General features: G+C 46.1%; 1 protein-coding gene across 3 annotated transcripts in view; it reads right to left on the minus strand.

Moving 5' to 3' along the window:
- The window catches only part of TMEM131L (transmembrane 131 like), a 308,022-nt gene that overhangs the window by 183,746 nt on the left and 105,383 nt on the right, over positions 1-18,893 (minus strand). For all 3 annotated transcript variants that reach the window (XM_030191626.1, XM_030191627.1, XM_030191625.1), the window contains exon 4: positions 6,913-6,975. In XM_030191626.1, the coding sequence (XP_030047486.1) occupies positions 6,913-6,975 (63 nt within the window). The remainder of the gene's footprint in view (positions 1-6,912; positions 6,976-18,893) is intronic.

Genomic DNA, 18,893 nt, shown 5'->3' on the forward strand with positions numbered 1-18,893 from the left:
TCGGCCCAGTGGCAAATCAGTTCGGCCTGCGCGGCTAGTGCTCTGCACCTTGTTCCGCCTTGTCGATTTATATAGGCCACCGTTGTCGTGTTGTCCGACATCACTCTGACAGCCAATCCTTCCAGGGTCACTTGAAAGGCCAGAAGCGCCTGAAACACCGCTTTCAACTCTAGGCGGTTGATGGACCACTCCGACTCCTCGGGTGTCCATAGACCCTGGGCATGCTTCCCCTTGCAGTGTGCGCCCCAGCCCTTCAGGCTGGCATCTGTTACCACTAGGCACCAAACGGGGAGCGTCAGCGCCATTCCTCGCCGCAGCATGCTGTCCGAGAGCCACCACTCCATGCTGAGACGGGCCGCAGGGAGCCAAGTAAGTCTGCATTGGTAATCCTGAGAAATAGGAGACCATCTCCGGAGTAGGGAATACTGTAGAAGTCTCAGGTGCGCTCTCGCCCAGGGTACCACTTCCATCGTGGCTGTCATCGATCCCAGCAGCTGGACAATGTCCCAAGCTCGCGGGCGGGGCATCCTCAGGAGCAGACGGACCTGATTCTGAAGCTTGCACCGCCTTAGCTCGGGTAGGAACACATAGCCCGAGACTGTCGAACCTGGCCCCCAAAAACTCTAGAGATTGTGAAGGGGACAGGTGACTTTTGGCCATATTGACGACCCAGCCTAGAGATTGCAGTACTGAGACCACTCTGGCTGTAGCTTGTAAGCTCTCTGTTGCAGAGTCTGCTCTGATGAGCCAGTCGTCTAGGTACGGGTGAACCCTGATACCTTCTCGCCTGAGAAAAGCAGCTACTACCACCATTACCCTTCGAAAAGGTTCGGGGAGCTGTGGCAAGGCCAAAAGGCAAGGCCCTGAACTGGAAATGTTTTCCCAACACCGCAAACCTCAGAAACTTCTGGTGCGGGGGCCAAATCGGAATGCGCAAGTAAGCTTCTTTCAGGTCTAGAGACGTGAGAAACTCTCCTGGCTGAACCGCCGCAATGACGGAGCGCAGGGATTCCATGTGGAAATGCCGCACTCTCAAGGACTTGTTCACTTTTTTAAAGTCCAGAATAGGGCGAAAGGACCCACCTTTTCGCGGCACCACAAAGTAGATGGAGTATCGGCCGCAGCCTTGCTCGGCGGGAGGCACCGGGGTCACTGCCCCTAACTGAATCAGACCTTGTAAAGTCTCCTCCACCGCCGCCCGTTTGACGGCAGAACCGCATCGGGACTCCACAAACACGTCTCTTACTGGGGCGTTGAATTCTATTCTGTATCCATCTCTGATCAGGTCCAGAACCCACTGATCTGAGGAAATCTTGGCCCACTCCTCGACAAAGAGGGAAAGCCGTCCTCCGATGACAGGCATCGAGGAGAGGGCCGGCGCACCATCATTGAGAGGGTCGCCCCTGAACTCCTGGTCTTGAGCCACCAGCTGCGGAACGCTTGTCCGAGCGAAAGGAGTTCCTCTGCTGACCACAGGCACGAGAAGTGAACCCAGCAGAACGCCCCGGGCGGTACCTTCTAGCTTCACGGAAGCGAGATCTGTATGAGGAGTGGACCGCCTGGCCCTTAGAGGAAGGCCTCTGCCTATCTTCGGGCAAGCGCTGGGGTTTTGGATCACCCAGGCCTTTCACAATTTTCTCTAACTCCTCACCAAATAGGAGAAGTCCTTGAAAAGGCAACTTCACCAACCTTTGCTTAGAGGCCATGTCCGCTGCCCAGTGTCGTAGCCACAGACGACGGCGAGCCGCCACTGCTACTGCCATTTGTTTAGCCGAAGCTCTGACAAGGTCATAAAGGGCATCAGCCAGAAAGGACAAAGCCACCTCCATCCGCGGAGCCACATCCAAGAAGGGCTCCGCTCCATCTCCGGGCTGAGCCATGTTGCAGCCAAGCTAGGCAGGCTCTCACAGCATAACAGCTGCATGCAGACGCCCGAACAGTGAGACCTGCAATTTCAAAGGACCGTTTCAACGCTGTTTCCAGCCTACGGTCTTGAACATCCTTCAGGGCAACACCTCCTTCAACAGGGAGGGTAGTTCTCTTTGTCACCGCAGTGACTAGGGCATCCACTGTAGGCATTTGAAAACGAGCCATATGTCCCTCACGCAGAGGGTATAACTGCCCCATAGCCCTGGAAACTCTCAAAGGTCCCTCGGGGTCAGCCCACTGAGCCGAAACAAGCTCTAGGATGGAGTCATGCAAAGGGAAGGCCCGAGCAGCTTTCTTGGTACTAGCCATCCTGGGATTAGCCGAGGAGGCCATGCCACTGTCAGGATCTTCAATCGAGAGGGCCTGCAGGGTATCTGAAATAAGCGCTGGCAGCTCATCACGGTGGAAAATCCTCACTGCGGAGGGATCATCCAGATCCTGTGGTAAATCCGCACCTGACTCTGGTTCCTCAGACCAAGAACGTCTGTCAGAGTTCTCCGAATCCTCACACCCCGACCACGGGGGGAAAAAGGTGCACCACAATCTGAAGGGGAATTAACCCTTCTGCGCTTATCTTTAGGCCAAGCATCCGGGAAAAAAGCCTCACTGGGCAGTCCCAGGCCAGAATCCATCGGGGGGGGCAATCAGAGGAGCCTCAGGCGACCCTTGAGGAAGGGCTCTTTTCATCATGTATGCTTTATGCAGCAAAAGCACAAAATCCGGGGAAAAAATCTCACCCTGGGCACCCAAATCCTGTCCGGTGCTAGCCACTCCTGAAATAACCTCATCTCGAGGTGCCCCACCCGGCTCAGGTCTCTCCGTGTCCACGGAGGCCGCGCCATGCGGTGTAAGCAAAATGGCGCCCGCTGCCAGCTCAGAGCGGGAAGAAACATCGCTCGCCATGCTCGGGCCGGCTCCTACGCCAATACAGCACGATTTACAGAGCCCTGCTGCTGATTTGCGCTTGTCACAAGTGGAACAGCGCTTTACATTGTCCGCAGCCATCGCCGAAAAACGGCGGTAAAATCCAAAATGGCGGTTTCGCGCCAAAATCGCGCCGATCGCGGGCCCACCCCGGAGGAGTTGGAAAACACTCTTACCTCAAAGGATCTAGTGTACAACTACGATCCTGCTGAAAATCAGGTCAAAAACCTCTGTTCCAGCGTCTCTGCGTTTAAAAACACGACGCGACTTTTTTTTTTTTTTTAAGCTGTGAGGAAAGCAGAGGTATTGAAGACTCCGGAGGCTCAGATGAGTGGGAAAGGCAGGGAAAGGGCGAACCTATATGCCTACATCCACTGTTGGTGGGTAAGGACAGGGAAAACAAGGCAATATGTCCACATCCACAGAGGTATGGGTAAGGCAGGGAAAGGGCTAACCTATGTGCCTTTAAAGTGAAGCTGCTATAGCCTCCAACACCCCGGTTAACAACTGGCAAGCCAGGAACCACCTCCCGGCAAATTTTTCTGGAGCTCGAACAAGCTGCAGCCACCCTGCTAAGGGAGATAGAGAATACTGAAGAGGCAGTGGAGCTAGCTGGCCAAGAGGGCACTGTGAAAGTTTGAGTGCTCTCTATCTCCCCTGCTGGTTGATGGACATAACCCATACGTAATGGCTTCATCTGCTTGATGACAAGGAAGCTAGAATTGCTCTATAGGTCCTGAGCGTTTTGTATTCTTGGTATGCCTAGTACTGGATTTTGGAGGGGGGTGTTAAAAATGATCAGCCCCGGGTGTCAACTACCCTAGGTATGCCACTAGTGAGCTCATACCTGTTAACAGGCCCCATGTGTGTATGCTTATGTGCATCTATCTGGGGAGGGGATCCACACATTTTATCATATTCCCAAAGGGGTCCATGACCCCCCAAAATTGCACTTGGATGACTTATCCAATATTGCAACAAATATCAGCAGAAACAGACAGGGACGAGTTCAAACCTCAGAACAAAAAGTACCTACAACTAACACCAACAGTCAAAACCAGTAGACCATACTTCATCAAAAATAACATAAAACCATAAACAAGGCCATCATGCAGTGGTGGAGAAAATCCCCAACGGAAAGCTACAGCTTGGTGATGTACCATTCAAGATAAGAAGCTGCCAAGGATTTTCCCCTCTCCTACTGTGACTGCCTGGGCTAGGACTGTTTCCAATGAAGGGTTTTTCTACTAACTCTGGCCATCTGTGCAAGCTCTGTGCTTTTCTACAGCAGTAAGCCAATATTATTTTGGCCAAATTCCAGTCAGCAAATCAGTGAGCTTTCCTAGTCAGATAAGACTGCTTTTCTAAGAAGCAGGATTTTATAACACAATAATGCCCCGTATAAGTCGTTGGTGAGGCCCCACCTGGAGTATTGTGTTCAGTTTTGGAGGCCGTATCTTGCTAAGGATATAAAAAGAATTGAAGTGGTGCAAAGAAAAGCTACGAGAATGGTATGGGATTTGCGTTACAAAACATATGAGGAGAGACTTGCTGACCTGAACATGTATATGGAGGAAAGGAGAAACAGGAGTAATATGATACAGAAGTTCAAATATTTGAAAGGTATTAATCCGCAAACGAACCATTTCTGTAGATGGCAAGGCGGTAGAACTAGAGGACATGAAATGAGATTGAAGGGGGGCAGGCTCAAGAAAAATGTCAGGAAGTATTTTTTCACGGAGAGAGTGGTGGATACTTGGAATGCCCTCCCGCGGGAGGTGGTGGAGATGAAAATGGTAACGGAATTCAAAAATGCTTGGGATAAACATAAAGGAATCCTGTTCAGAAGGAAGGGATCCTCAGAAGCTTAGCGGAGATTGGGTGGCAGAGCCGGTGGTGGGAGGCGGAGCTAGTGGTTGGGAGGCGGAGCTAGTGCTGGGCAGACTTCTACAGTCTGTGCCCTGAAAATGGCAGAAACAAATCAAGGTCAGGTATACACAAAAAGTAGCACATACGAGTTCATCTTGTTGGGCAGACTGGATGGACTGTGCAGGTCTTTTTCTGCCGTCATCTACTATGTTACTATGTTCTCAGCTAATCTATTTCAAGAACTACAGACATTAACATGTCCTAACACAGATGAACAGCTATTGCAAGTACAAGAGCAGAACAGGCATTTGTATAGCTTCATGAATGTCTTATTTTACATTTACTAAAAAAGTAGCACAAATTAGGTACAGCACAACAACAGAAATGCTAAGAATAAATCAGAAATACGCTCCGCAGTTTAAAAAAAAATCCATAAATGTGCATCTCCGCCTCATCTTTTTACTTATACAACTTAGGTACAACTTAGTGGCGTAGCGAGGGCGATTGCCACCCCGGGTGGTTCGCCGCTACGCACCCCCCCCCCCCCCCGGAGTGCAGCATGACACCCCCCCCCCCCCCTTGGCACATCAAAAAAAACCCTCGGGCCATCACCCAAGCCCCCGCCCTCGGCGCATCAACCCTCCCCTCAGTGCACCACCCAAGCCCCCCCCCCCCCCCCCCCCGAGTACATTCTTGCCTGCCGTGTGCACGCCACTGGGAGCGGTGTCGGTTCCCTGCTCCCACTGCCCCGGAACAGGAAGTAACCTGTTTCAGGGCAGAGGGAGCAGAGAACCAGCGGAGCCGACACCCCCCCCCCCCTCAGCGGCGTGCACCTGGGGTGGACCGCCCCCACCACCCCGCCCTTGTCACTAAGGTACATTAAACTTAAACCAGTGACATTTTAGTTCAGCATAAAGTTTTAGTTCTAGTTCAGTTACAAAACATACAGGGGCCCTTTTACCAAGCAGTGCTATAAAGTGGCCTGTGGTAGGCCCAATGCAGGTCTTTCCCGCACGCGGAGGCCACTTTTACTGCTGCCAGTAAAACGCAGACTTTTCTATTTTACTGATAACGGCCACACGCTAACTTCCCCATTGGCGTGTGAGCTCTTACCACAACCTATTCAGTAAAGCAGTAAGAGCTCATGAGCTAATCAGTTAGGGGCCCTTTTACTAAGACGCGTACAACGTGCGTCAAATTACAACTACCGCCCGGCTACTGCGTTCCCCTGGCGGTAATTCTAATTTCGACATGCGTCCAAAACGTGCAGCAGCGTACGTGCGGTGACGATTACCGCCCAGTTAACATGCTAAGTCGATGGGTGGTGATAAGGTCTCAGGCTCAAAATGGATGCGCGCTGATTTTTATTTTGGTGCACATCCACTTTAAGCAAAAAAAAAAAAAAAAGTCTTTTCTGCAGGTGCACTGAAAAATGGACCTGCGCACATTCAATACACGCGCCTACACCAGCGCTGGCCATTTTTTGGCGCGCCTTAGTAAAAAGGGCCCCCTAGTGTGCAGCAATGCTCATATGCTGATTAGCATAGCCGTGCCCACTCTCCACCCCCAAAACACTCCCCCAGTGCTAAAAAAATAAATGTTCATTTTTAGTGCATGCGTAACATGCACCAGTTTCAAAACTACAGCGGGATGTCCAAGTGTGCACCTCAGCAGTAATGCTTACTGCAGGTTAGTAAAAGGACCCCATAATTTTTATTCTTATTTTATTCTAGTTCTTACAACAATATTAATTCTAGTTTTAATTCAGTCCTTTTCTGAAAATTTTAGTTCTTTTTCAGTTCTTATTCCGGTCACAAACACATGACAAATAATTTTAGTTCATGCAAAATGGACACAATTGTAGTTTTTCTATTCAGCCCTCTTTTGAAAGTTTTCTTATTTAGATCTTAAGTTCACGCGTATGTGTGTATAAAATTTTTTGTTCCTCTTAAGCTATTTTTAATAATAAAAAATTATTATTTATAGTTTTTATTCTAATTGGGACATTACATTTTCTATTCCAATTTAGTTTTTATTTTGAAAAAAAACAAACACATTTTTACTTCTAGTTCTCATGAACACATGGTCAAAAACATGTCTCGTTAACAAAAATATCCCTATTTTAAACAAATTATTATGTAATTTCAAAAAAACAAACAAAAAAAACCCCAACTGATCTGAGCTACTTACTGTGTTCCAAAATCCACTGTTGACGGATGGAGCTGTAAAGCTTTCCCAGTAGGCTCTGCAAAGCTGCGAAGAAAGAATAATATTTAAAACCAAATTGTAACCTATCAAACATACACAGCCTGCATAGCTACTGAGACTCAAGTACCAGGCCAGATGAACCGGTTGATGGTTGACATGTGTGACACAGTGTGAAAAGGGCCTGCAAGCAAAGATGACCCTTTCCTGGAACAGGTGGAATTTGAGGGGTGTAGACCTGGCCCCAGCTAATGTTGTGACCTGACTTCCACAGTGATGGGCACATTTACACTAGTTTTACCATCTCCTAGTTTACAACCAATTTGAAGATAGTTGGCCCTATATTTAAACGGCATCAACAACAGTTTTTTTTAAACACCAACTGCAGCATTTAAATAATTTACATATATTCCACGTACTATCTGACTTGTCAGCAGTACTGACATGTATAAAACAGTGAAAACACCTTGTTATCCACGTAGCAATGAAATTCGGCTCTCTATCCTGGTCTGGATAAATTTCAGACAGATTTTTTGGTTCGTTATCTGGATCAATTCAGGGCAACTTTTATGCTGTTCTATAGTTATCCAGATAGTTATTTGGATATCACCGCTCTCCAGGTAGCTAAACCACAAACATATACTTTACCCTGGTACTATCCAGATAGTGTCAGGCGTACTCTCCATATAGTACTGCTGAAAATCGACCCATAGATCTGAGTAAGACAATTATCTGGACAACAGCTGCCATTGTCCAGATAATTGCCTTTGAACATCTGAACATCGGGGCTGATGATCTGCAATGGTTATCTTTTGTGACTCCACAGGCCACCCATCTCGTATGGTGCAGCTGTTGTAGCCTTGCACTCAAAATGACAAACCAGGTTTCCTCAACCATTTACTGTTTCTTATGAGACACCCAAAGCTACCAAAACTCACAAAAATGCTATACTGAGCTCAGATGCGACTTGCATCACCCTTTCTTGCTACTACATTTTCTACCATCATTTTCTCTCCTCAAAAAAAGACAAATTAGATGAAGCACAAGATGGAACAGCGGAACCTTTCCATCTCCTCTTTGCTATGTCCAATTTGTTTCATTCCACTCCACACTAGAGTCTTCCATGTCATTGTCTACAAAATTGACTTCCAAAGCCGGTCCATGAGGCACACTGAGGTCAATCAGATTTTCAGGATATCCATAATTAATATTCAAGAAACATATTTACATACACAAGTGGATATTACATATGCAAATATAATACACCTCAAGCATGTTAGGTATCTTGAGTCCAATTGGGAATCACTAGCTTTCAGATCTATATATATAAAACTCACCCTCAACTTTCTGAAGACAGTGACGTCAGTGAAGCCAAGCCCTGACTTCCTTCAAAAAGGTTTGAAGGTTCGTGGTGGTGAAGCCACCAAAATCGCTCCTGGCCCCGCCCTCGAGGGCAGAGCAATGGCAGAACAACGAAGGGGTTGGCAGGGAGGGAGGCAGGGAGGCGGGGGTGGGAAATTGCTACGGGCCCCGCCCTCGAGGGCGGAGCAATGGCAGAACAATGAAGGGGTTGGCAGGGAGGCAGGGAGGCGGGGGGGTGGGAAATCGGTACAGGCCCCGCCCTCGCGTCAAACGTCATGACGTTGAGGGCGGAGCAATGCCACAACGAAGGGGTTGGCGGGGGGGGAGGTGTTGCCGACGAAAACCTTGCTAGCGCCCCTTTCATTTGCTCAGAAACGAGCCTCTTTTACTAGTATTTCAATGTTCTCAGTCTTGACATCAGCACAAGCTCCACTATGCCTTGTAAGAAATAATCACTTGGTGACAGAGCAAGAAATTAATAATTAGCAAAAAAAAAAATTATAATTCAGTGGGCTCATATACATATATATATATTTTTTTTTGGGGGGGGGAGAGGCAAATAGGAGGTTATGCTTGGGAGGATAATTGTATTTAAAGGTTTTAAAATCCCTTCCCTGCCCCCAGCATTAAAAATCTATTAAAAAAGACACTTCGGCTGATTCTTTTCAGCAACCCAAGTAGGCATCAGTTGAGGAGCAGAACCATGCAAGAACATAAGAATGTAACTGTTGCCATACTTGGACAGACCTAAGATCCATCAAGCCCAGTATCCTGTTTCCAACAGTGGCCAATCCAAGTCACAAGTACCTGGCAAGATCCCGAAAGAGTAAAACAGATTTTATGCTGCTTCTTCTAGAAATAAGCAGTGGATTTTCCCAAGTTCATCTTAATAATGGCTTATGGACTTTTCTTTTAGGAAATTATCCAAATCTTTTTTAAACACTGCTAAGTTAACTGCTTTTACCGCATTCTCTAGCAACACATTCCAGACTTTAATTACACATTGAGTGAAGAACTAAATAAAGGAGCTTTATTAAAAACAGTGTATGTTTGCCTTTTCGTATTAAAGTGTATTCTTTACTTATCTGGAGGTTGGATCTTTTCAGGGTGTGGACTTGAAGCAAACTTAGGGGCCCTTTTACTAAGCTGCATTAAGCAGCTTAGGTAGGTAGGGTCCACAATAATGTCTCCTGGATTAACAAGGCAGCCTTCGTAGTTAGAGAATTACACGGTTACCGTTACCACAGAAAGAAGAGAAGCTGGACACAGGGAGGAAACAGAGGAAAAATCATGTGCATGGGGGGAGGGGGAACAGGGTCAGGGACACAAAGGGGAGATGCTGCGTAGGGATAGTATATGGACACAAAAGGGAGACAGTATATAGACACAGAGGGGCAATGCCAGACACAGAAGATAAATGTTGTTCGACACAGGGGGAGAACCTAGGGAGATAGAGAGGTGATGATGGATGCGGGGAGATACTGAATAGAGACGTATAGGAACACAGAAGGAAAGATGGAGAGTGGACATGAGGAGGGAAGAGATGTCAAATGGACAGGAAAACATGGTGAGCGAGTTAAGAGAAGACAGAGGAAAACAGAAACCAGAGCCCGGGACCAACGTGATTTTAAAAATAAAATAACCAAAGGTAGAAAAAAAATCATTTTATTTTCTACTTTGTGATTAGAGTATTTCAGGTTTGAAATGTACATCTTGCAGAGCTAGTGTTAGACATGGCTGGGGCCCAGGGCAAAAATCTGGGCGGGAACCCCAAAGCCCACTACCAGGATGCACTTTCTTCAGCTTCCAGCAGGCCTGGGACTCTTCTCTGGTCAGGGACCAAGGGCAGTTGCACTGGTCGCACTCTCCTAACACCATCCCTGGCGTGTGCCATCTTTATATTTTGCACAGTACATGAGTAAATGCATCCCTTTCTATAGCTCTGGTGTTGTACTACATAACTGTACGAGGCTTGTACAGATGAGATCAGAGCTTGCAGGGATGGGGACAAACTTTGTCCCCGTGTCGTTCTCTATTCATAACTCCCACATTAGCTAGCTAAAGCAGGAGTGGGCAGAGATATGACCAGCTGTGACAGCTAATGTACAGGTCAGTACCTCACACTAGCTGTTACAACTGCCGATAATATTGTAAACTGATTAGACGGCATGTCCCCTGGCAGCATATCAAATAAAGATGAACTTGAAAGTGTAGCTGAACTTACTACCACCTCGAGAGAAGGCAAAATAAGTGCAGCTGAACTAACGGCAATTCCGTAGTGCAGAGTGCTGTCACAGGAGGTGCACTGGTGTTCCCCCAAGCCCCCTGATCACAACTCTAACGTTCCCAAAGACAAACCTAACCCCTCTCCGATGACAAACCCAACTGCCCCAATCATACTCCCAACCCCTCTCATGCAAAATCCAACCGCCCTGACCAGATCCCTAATCCGTCTGATCGAACAACCCCGCTCCTTTAAGAAGCCCCACCCCTGACAGAAAAACCCTAACCCCCCCCCCCCAGGACTTAACCAGGGGACAGTATTGGCGGGACACTGGTCTTGAGTGGCAATGACGACCCCTCTGGATAAGTCCCAAAGGGGAGGGGGGAAGGTAGGGCTCAGGGTAATTGGATTTGGGGAGGGTTAGGGGTCTGATCAGGGGGATGTTTGTCATCAGAGGGGTCCAGATTGTGTTGGGGAAGTATTGTTTGGGGAATCTGAATTGAGGTCAGAAGGGGGTGGAGTTGTGATTGGGGAGGTCGGGGAACGGGCAGTGCCGCTGCAGGCAGCTGACACGTTAACGCATAGCTACTGCTTTACATGCCTGGGCCAATTATGCACTGCCACTGTGCCCTCTGCGCTGTGTGCCCTGTGTTCTAAATGCAGGGCAAATTCAGGGCATACCCCCTGCAATTACTGCAAGGGCTTTGCGCCTACTACATGTTACATTTTGCTTTCAACATGTGTTAAATGCAAAAATTCCTTAGTTTCTATTTTGCAGTTATTTATTGGTCCTCGGTTGTTACTTAATGCCTTTTCTGCGATGTGGTTTGTAAATTCAATTTGAAATCAACTTTAAAAAAAAAAAGCACCCAGTGGTGAGATAGTAAAGAGAGAGGGGGAAAGGGGAGGGAGGGGAAAGGGGGGGAGACGAGAGGGGAAGGAGGGGGATAGGTGGGTGGGGAAAACCTAAAAGTTGGATGAACATTTACCTCTTCTTAGGCGCATGTTTGTATATACACGAGAAGTTGTTACTTATGTGCATGATTGTTACCGTGTGCCTTGGTTGTTTTGTGATCAATAAAAATGATATACCATAAAAAAAAGCATACAAAATGTACATATCTAACATTTCCAATAAGAATCAACAGTATAATAAACTAAGTTTATTAACAGCTAGAAAGAATATCTAAAGAAAGACCACAGAGGAAAGCAACAGAGCCCAGAAACAGGCAAATGAATATTCTGAAAAATATATCCAGCAATGCTGACATGCCAAGAGACACTCTGACAACCTCTACATACTCCAAAACAAGAAATGTTTCCCTTCAGTCCAGATCTCCTCAACGTGTCGAGAAACTCTCTGAACATGCCAAACCAACTCCTCTCCACTTGGACAACTGCTCATTTCAACCTCCGAGCACTGTGTCACTCTATTACAGCCCCCTCATGTTTTCACACACGCCTCCGCGTGGCCCAGCTACCCGACAGCCACCAAGCATTCCAATTTCAAGTTTTCATCAAGTGCTGCACTCGAGTAACTGCGTGGGACTTAATATTAGTTCGTTTCCCTCAAATACACATACACTGCTGTTAAATACCCAACCAGCTGGTCCAGCTGAGCACTAACAAACCAGAAAGGCATCAACTTATTCAAAGGCAGACTTCCCAAACATATCATTAGACTCAATAGTCACAAGCTGACAAAAAGCTAGCATAAAGCATCACTCCAACAATGCAGAGCTCTTTTCAATCACCTGAGGGAAGGTCCATGACCTCCTTTTCCAGTGTGTTTCATCCACCTCCCTAACCCTATCTTCTGCCCTCAACCCCCAAATAACTTCCTTCCTTTTTTTCCCAGTTACCAGAGTGGTACAGTACACAACAGATTCCCAATATTTTTCAGTTTTTATCTACATGTTCAGGTCCAGCACAGGGGATGCAACCAGTGACTGTGGGAGTGCTTTACTTGGCTCTTTGCCCCTCGCAGAAAGAGGTAAGAGCAGTTGGGAGGGCAGCTTTGGGTGCTGCCACAGGTGCATTTTCTCCTCTGCTGCTTCTATACTGGGGTTCAAAACACAAGACTCTTACTTGGAATCACAAAAACATCTCACTATGCCACCGGCTGACTCCATAAATGTCATTTAAAGTAGGGATGTGCATAAGACAAACATTGTCAATTCATCTGGCTTATTTTCCTGATTTTTGAGAGTCTTCTTCAGTTTATTTTATTTATTAGGATTTATTTACCGCCTTTTTGAAAGAATTCACTCAAGGCGGTGTACAGTAAGAATAGATCAAACATGAGCCATAGGCAATTATAGCAGTAAAAATATTCGAACAATACAAAGTATGGCATGGTACATAGGCACCGACTCCGTGGGTGCTGTGGGTGCTCAAGCACCCCCAATAATTTGGCAGTGGCACGTGACGACGGTGACGTGACCGCTCCCTCCCTGCACTGTCCGTTCCGACTCCTGACTCCTTGCCCTGCTGGCTGCACCGCTGTCTGTGCTGTCCGTCATAGGCGCCCCGTATAAGAGGCTTGGGGAGGCTAAGCCTCCCCAGCCCACCACTGCCCCGCCCCACCTTTAAATATTATAGTTTTGCTGGAGTCGCGGGCAGCCGGCATTGAAGACATCGGCAGGCTTATGCCGGTTCCAACAGCCTTCCCTTCCCTCGTTACAAGTCAATGATGATGGCTCCGCCCTCTTCTGACATATTTCCTGTTTCTACGAGGGCGGAGCCATCATCCGACTTCCAACGAGGGAAGGGAAGGCTGCTGGAACCGGCGTAAGCCTGCCGATGTCTTCAATGCCGGCTGCCCGCGACTCCAGCAAAACTATAATATTTAAAGGTTCGGGGGGGAGGGGGAGGGGGGGCGGAAGGAAACAGGGCAGATGGGAGAGGAGAGGAGGGTTGCTGCACGTGGTGGAAGAAGGGGAGAGGAGGGTTGCTGGATGGAGGGAAGGGGAGAGGAGGGTTGCTGGACATGGTGGAAGAAGGGGAGAGGAGGGTTGCTGGATATGGTGGAAGAAGGGGAGAGGAGGGTTGCTGGATATGGTGGAAGAAGGGGAGAGGAGGGTTGCTGGACATGGTGGAAGAAGGGGAGAGGAGGGTTGCTGGACATGGTGGAAGAAGGGGAGAGGAGAGGGCAGGGGAGAAGAGAGTTGCTGGATGTAGGGAAGGGGAGAGGAGGGTTGCTGGACATGGTGGAAGAAGGGGAGAGGAGAGGGCAGGGGAGAGGAGGGTTGCTGGACATGGAGGGGGAGGGAGGAGTGAGGAAGGAGATGAGATAACAGAAAAGGAAGAGAGTAGAAAAACTGCACATGGATGAAGAAAATAGGCAAAAGCTGGATCCACTGGACAGTCAAGTTTGCGGAGGACCCAGCTTTTACTTATGGATGTAGGACAAGAAATGAAGAAGAAAGGCGGAAAGTAAACAAATAAATGGAAAGGAAGCCCTGGAAACGGAGTTAAGAGGACAGATAGCAGCAGAATCGGATACTGGGCCAGCACAATCAGAAAAACAAAGTCACCAGACAACAAAGGTAGAAAAGATCATTTTATTTTCATTATAGTGTTTGGAATATGTCCACTTTGAGAATTAGGTGTTCAACATTAAAAGTTGATTTACTTATTTATGACATTTTATCCCACATTAAACATGAATTAGGATGTTTTGTGGCTCTACATGAGAATTGTGATATTATGATCCCTTGTTTCAATATTGTTGACGGTCTGCATTTTCCGTATGGGTGGTATATTGGTGTATTAGGTTCTGCCCAGTGTAATATTTATGGTACAGTAAGGTTCAGAGTGTGTTTTTGCACAAAGTTGTGCATAGTGTTTTGCAGTTGAGCGATTGTGGTTAGTATATGCTTTGAGCAACCACTTTATTCTTTGACATATGATACATAGCTAATATCTAAATTTAATAAAAGGTATTAATTGTGACATTTATTTTTTTTTTCTGTGTGTGATCAGACAATTATGGATTTAAGCCCCACCCCTAACCCCGCCCCCTTTAGCCTCCCCAAACAGTTGGGCCACCGACCGCCTATGCTGTCCGTCCACCCACTCGCTCCGCCTCCTACCTGGCTCCTTCCTTCAATGCTCCGGACTGACTCTCCGTGTGCAGACACTGCCTTCGTTCGCCATAGGAAGCTTTCCCTCTGGCTCTGCTCTTTCCGGTTCCGCATAGGCGGGATGATCAATCAATCATCACCATGCTGCAACAGAGAGGCAGAGCACAGAGGAGCTTCCGGTCCCGATGCGGAGCCACCGTCGCGAAGCCGAAGAAGCCCGAACTTAGGCAGTGGTGGGGTGAGCCGGTGGCACTGCGCGTGACGGCGTGATCATGTCCTCGGTCTTCCTGTCCTGTCTCTCCCGAGTCCCGGGCCGGCTCCCGCTCCAGTCCCTGATGCTCCCTGCCATGGCCCACCCTGCACAGCTTCATTGTTCAACTTCCTGTCCCGCATAGGCGGGAATCGCGGGATGCTGCAGCCTGCAGACAGCAGAGGGAGAGCTCGGGAGCACGAAGGCAGCTGCTGTGTGGTCAGTGGTGTGCTTACTAGCGGTCCGGATTGAAGGGCAGAGACTGAGAGTGAGCCAGAGAGGACGAGGTACAGGGAAAGGTGCCAGCCCAGCCCCAGATGACGTAGGTAAGGTTATTTATTTAGGTGTGTAGACATATAAATCTGCATTACAGTGTGTTAAGCCTAAAGCTTAATGTAGTTCAGTAGAAGGGCCCCCTAGTCTAATTAGCTTGTACAAAGGTGGTTATTGGTGAATTTATTATAAAAGAATAATAGTATGTTTGCTGATTCATAATCCAGTGTGAGCATTTGAACCCAATAATTTCACAGAACCCATATCCCTGTGGTGCTGGTGAGGCTGGAAATCGCAGTGCTTTCTCAGGAGGGAGCCTGGAACTGGGAGGGATGGAGGGGGGGGGGCTGGAATGTGGGGGGAGGGGGGAGGGGAGGAGAGGGGGCAGGGGTGTGGTGGGGAATGCACCACCTGTAAAAAAAAAAATTTCAGCACCCCCAATCATTTTGAAATGTTGGCTCCTATGGTATGCTACTTGCAATGACTACACAATATGTACTAGAACATTATAATTGGTAGTGAGGGGTAAGACAAAGTTGTAACATATAGATGAGTAAGAAAGTAAGAAGAATTAGAAAGTAAGGTGATTGATTTGAAGAAAGTTGCATGTGTTTTACAGTCACTTGAATAACTAACATGCATAAGAATTTTCTGACAAAGAGATCACGTGCGCTTTAATTCATTGGTTAACATGCGTTAAATCAATGTTGAGCACACTAAAAGTTTTAAAGGTATGTTAACAAACCAAATGCACACTGATGAATGCCTATCCCAAATTTCAAGCTTTATCCTCCCAACCTCCCCCAATGTGATTTCTATGTCAATCCAGCAACTGAATGTTAAAACACAACGAGCCTAATATTCAGCAGAACATCTTCAGGTAACACAGACTCCTTTACCAGGTCATCACCAGATTTTCAGGAACACTTACTCGTTTAGAAATTGTATCTTATGGCTGCCCTTTATATACATACATATGGGTTTAATAAGGATATCGAGTATGATTTTTTTACATTTATATATATGTTTATTTTTAATTCTTTTATCTCTAATTTAAAATATTTGTCCATATGAATTTAAAGGTCTCTTATACAATTTCTCCACTCATTTTATTATTGCTATAAGTGTTTTATTGTTCCTTTTTTTTTTTTTTAACATACACGGTTTTAAGTGGTGTGTGCCTTTAAGGCTTTTTAGTTCCAGTGACAGCTGATGATGTCATTGGAATGCATCCAAGATGGCCGCTTGAACGCATAGCATTTTCAGGGCCCTATTTACTAACCAAAGTTATAGGCAAATTAACATTTTTAACGCGCATTAACCATGTACATGTCTACAATATCCCTATAGGCGCCTATATGGTTGCACACATGCAAAGTGTAGGCGCGCTAAAAACACTAACGCACCTTAGTAAACAGGGCACTTAACATTTTTTTGCGGCAAATTTCAATAAAAAAATCACATTTTCCAGGAGGGCATTACTCATAGAACAGGAATCCATCACTGTTTTTGAATTTTAATTTTGACCAAAACCCTGATTTTTTAGCATTTTTAAATCTTTTTTTAGAGTCATGTTGTAAGTTGAAAGGCATATGCTCTGTTTGAAACCAGTTTTTTATTCTTCCACCCACAAGGACTGTGATTTTTAGTTGTAATTTTGGTTTCCTTTTTGAAACTCAAAAGTGTTTACTCAGTAATATAAATAGTGGGAAGGATCCGAGATGCAGGATTCCTGTACAGACATATGAAGCTGTTGCTATGCCATCTGTAGATAATAAGCTGAATTCAAGTAAGATTTAAACCTTTTTCCCCCCACTTTTTTCACCCTACCACTCCAATACTTTTCTGTAGCTATATAACTTGCTGCTTTCTCTATTAAGAGCACATTAAGATCTGAGCTTGTATTTTTATGCATTTCCCTCAGGTCATCTTGGATGCTCTGTGTCACTGCCAGGGAAAATTTTGTGTGACCCTGGTTAGATATGTTGCTTTTGTTTTATTTGATTATTTAAACTCTTTTATATTATTTATTATATTTTTGTGCATTTATGTTGGTTTTTATACTTTTTAATCTTTGTATGTTGATTTAATTAAGTCTTACTCATTTATTAAAAAATGATTTTTTATGTACATGACTTTACTTTCTATGAAAATGTATATGATTAATTCAGTGTCATTTATATGTTTTATGTGTCTGTATTTTTTTGCTAGTTGTTTGTTTACCCCTGATGCAGCCTCATCAGGATTTGTTTGAATAAAGACTCTTTTGTACTTCACAGTGTCTGCTTTGGTGTTGTTCGGAGTAAAGATCAATACAGAAACAATATGAAAGGTCCAAACACCACAAGGTTTCCCATGGCCCCTTTAGTGGTTAAAAGTAGCCACCCACAGAGAACACAGGCGCATACATCACTGTCAGAAGGTGATATGCCCTTCTCTCAACTGCTACCTGAACACAACACTAAGAAATACACTTTTTGTGGGAGGAAGGCATGAGGAAAAGTTTACTTAAAAGGCTTTTCAAGAAAAGCTGAATTTTAGGTTTAAACAGGTAAAACCCCACCAAATTTCTTCTTTCATTTATTATAATTTATACACCGCCCTTATTCAGAGCAGAGTACAAACATACATAATAATAAAAACACATAACACATACAAAAAAAATATGCCACGACCAACTATAAGTACCAGATAGGCAAGAAAAAAAATCTCAAATCACTCAACATTCAATCAAGCCAGAGAGCGTACCGTTACTGTAACCCATAGCACTCTAGGATACCTGTGCTAGCAGGAGGAGTGGAGGAGTCGCCTAGTGGTTAGGGTGGTGGACTTTGGTCCTGAGGAACTGAGTTCGATTCCCACTTCAGGCACAGGCAGCTTCTTGTGACTCTGGGCAAGTCACTTAACCCTCCATTGCCCCATGTAAGCCGCATTGAGCCTGCCATGAGTGGGAAAGCGCGGGGTACAAATGTAACAAAAATAAAATAGATACTATTGGAGATTCTACATGGAATGTTGCTATTCCACTAGCAACATTCCATGTAGAAGCCTGCGTGGCCACTTTGGTGATCTGCAAGGGCCGACTTCTACATGGAATGTTGCTAGTGGAATAGCAACATTCCATGTAGAATCTCCAATAGTAGCAACAGTGGAGGAGTGGCCTAGTGGTTAGGGTGGTGGACTTTAGTCCTGAGGAACTGAGTTCAATTCCCACTTCAGGCACAGGCAGCTCCTTGTGGCTCTGGGCAAGTCACTTAACCCTCCATTGCCCCATGTAAGCGCATTGAGCCTGCCATGAGTGGGAAAGCGCAGGGTACAAATGAAAAAAAATGCTGCTTCAGTAATTTTTTAAACATTGCAGAGTTCTTCTGTTTCCTGAGGGGAGGGGGGGGGCAGCAACTTGTTCCATTCAACAGGTCCAGCCACAGAGTAGATCCCCCTCCTTGTATGTTCATGCCAAAAGTCTGGCACTTGTAGCATTAAGTAAGTCTCGGAGCAAAGTGCTCATGTTGGTCTGTACCCAATGTAGACATTCAGTCAAGTACTGAGACAACTCCTGACATAAGCTCCGATGAATCAGAGTCAACAACTTAAACCTAATCCTCTCTGACAAGGGTAACCATTGCAGTTTCTTACGAAAAGGAGTGGCATGATCATTCTTAGATAACACATATAACATACGAATTGTGGAATTTTGAACAATTTGTAAAGATGGAATACAGACTGCTGGCAAACCAAATATACCCAATGTGGAAATAAACTAAAGCAGACA

The sequence above is a fragment of the Microcaecilia unicolor genome, chromosome 2 (genome assembly GCF_901765095.1).
Source record: "Microcaecilia unicolor chromosome 2, aMicUni1.1, whole genome shotgun sequence".
Classification (NCBI taxonomy): Eukaryota; Metazoa; Chordata; class Amphibia; order Gymnophiona; family Siphonopidae; genus Microcaecilia; species Microcaecilia unicolor.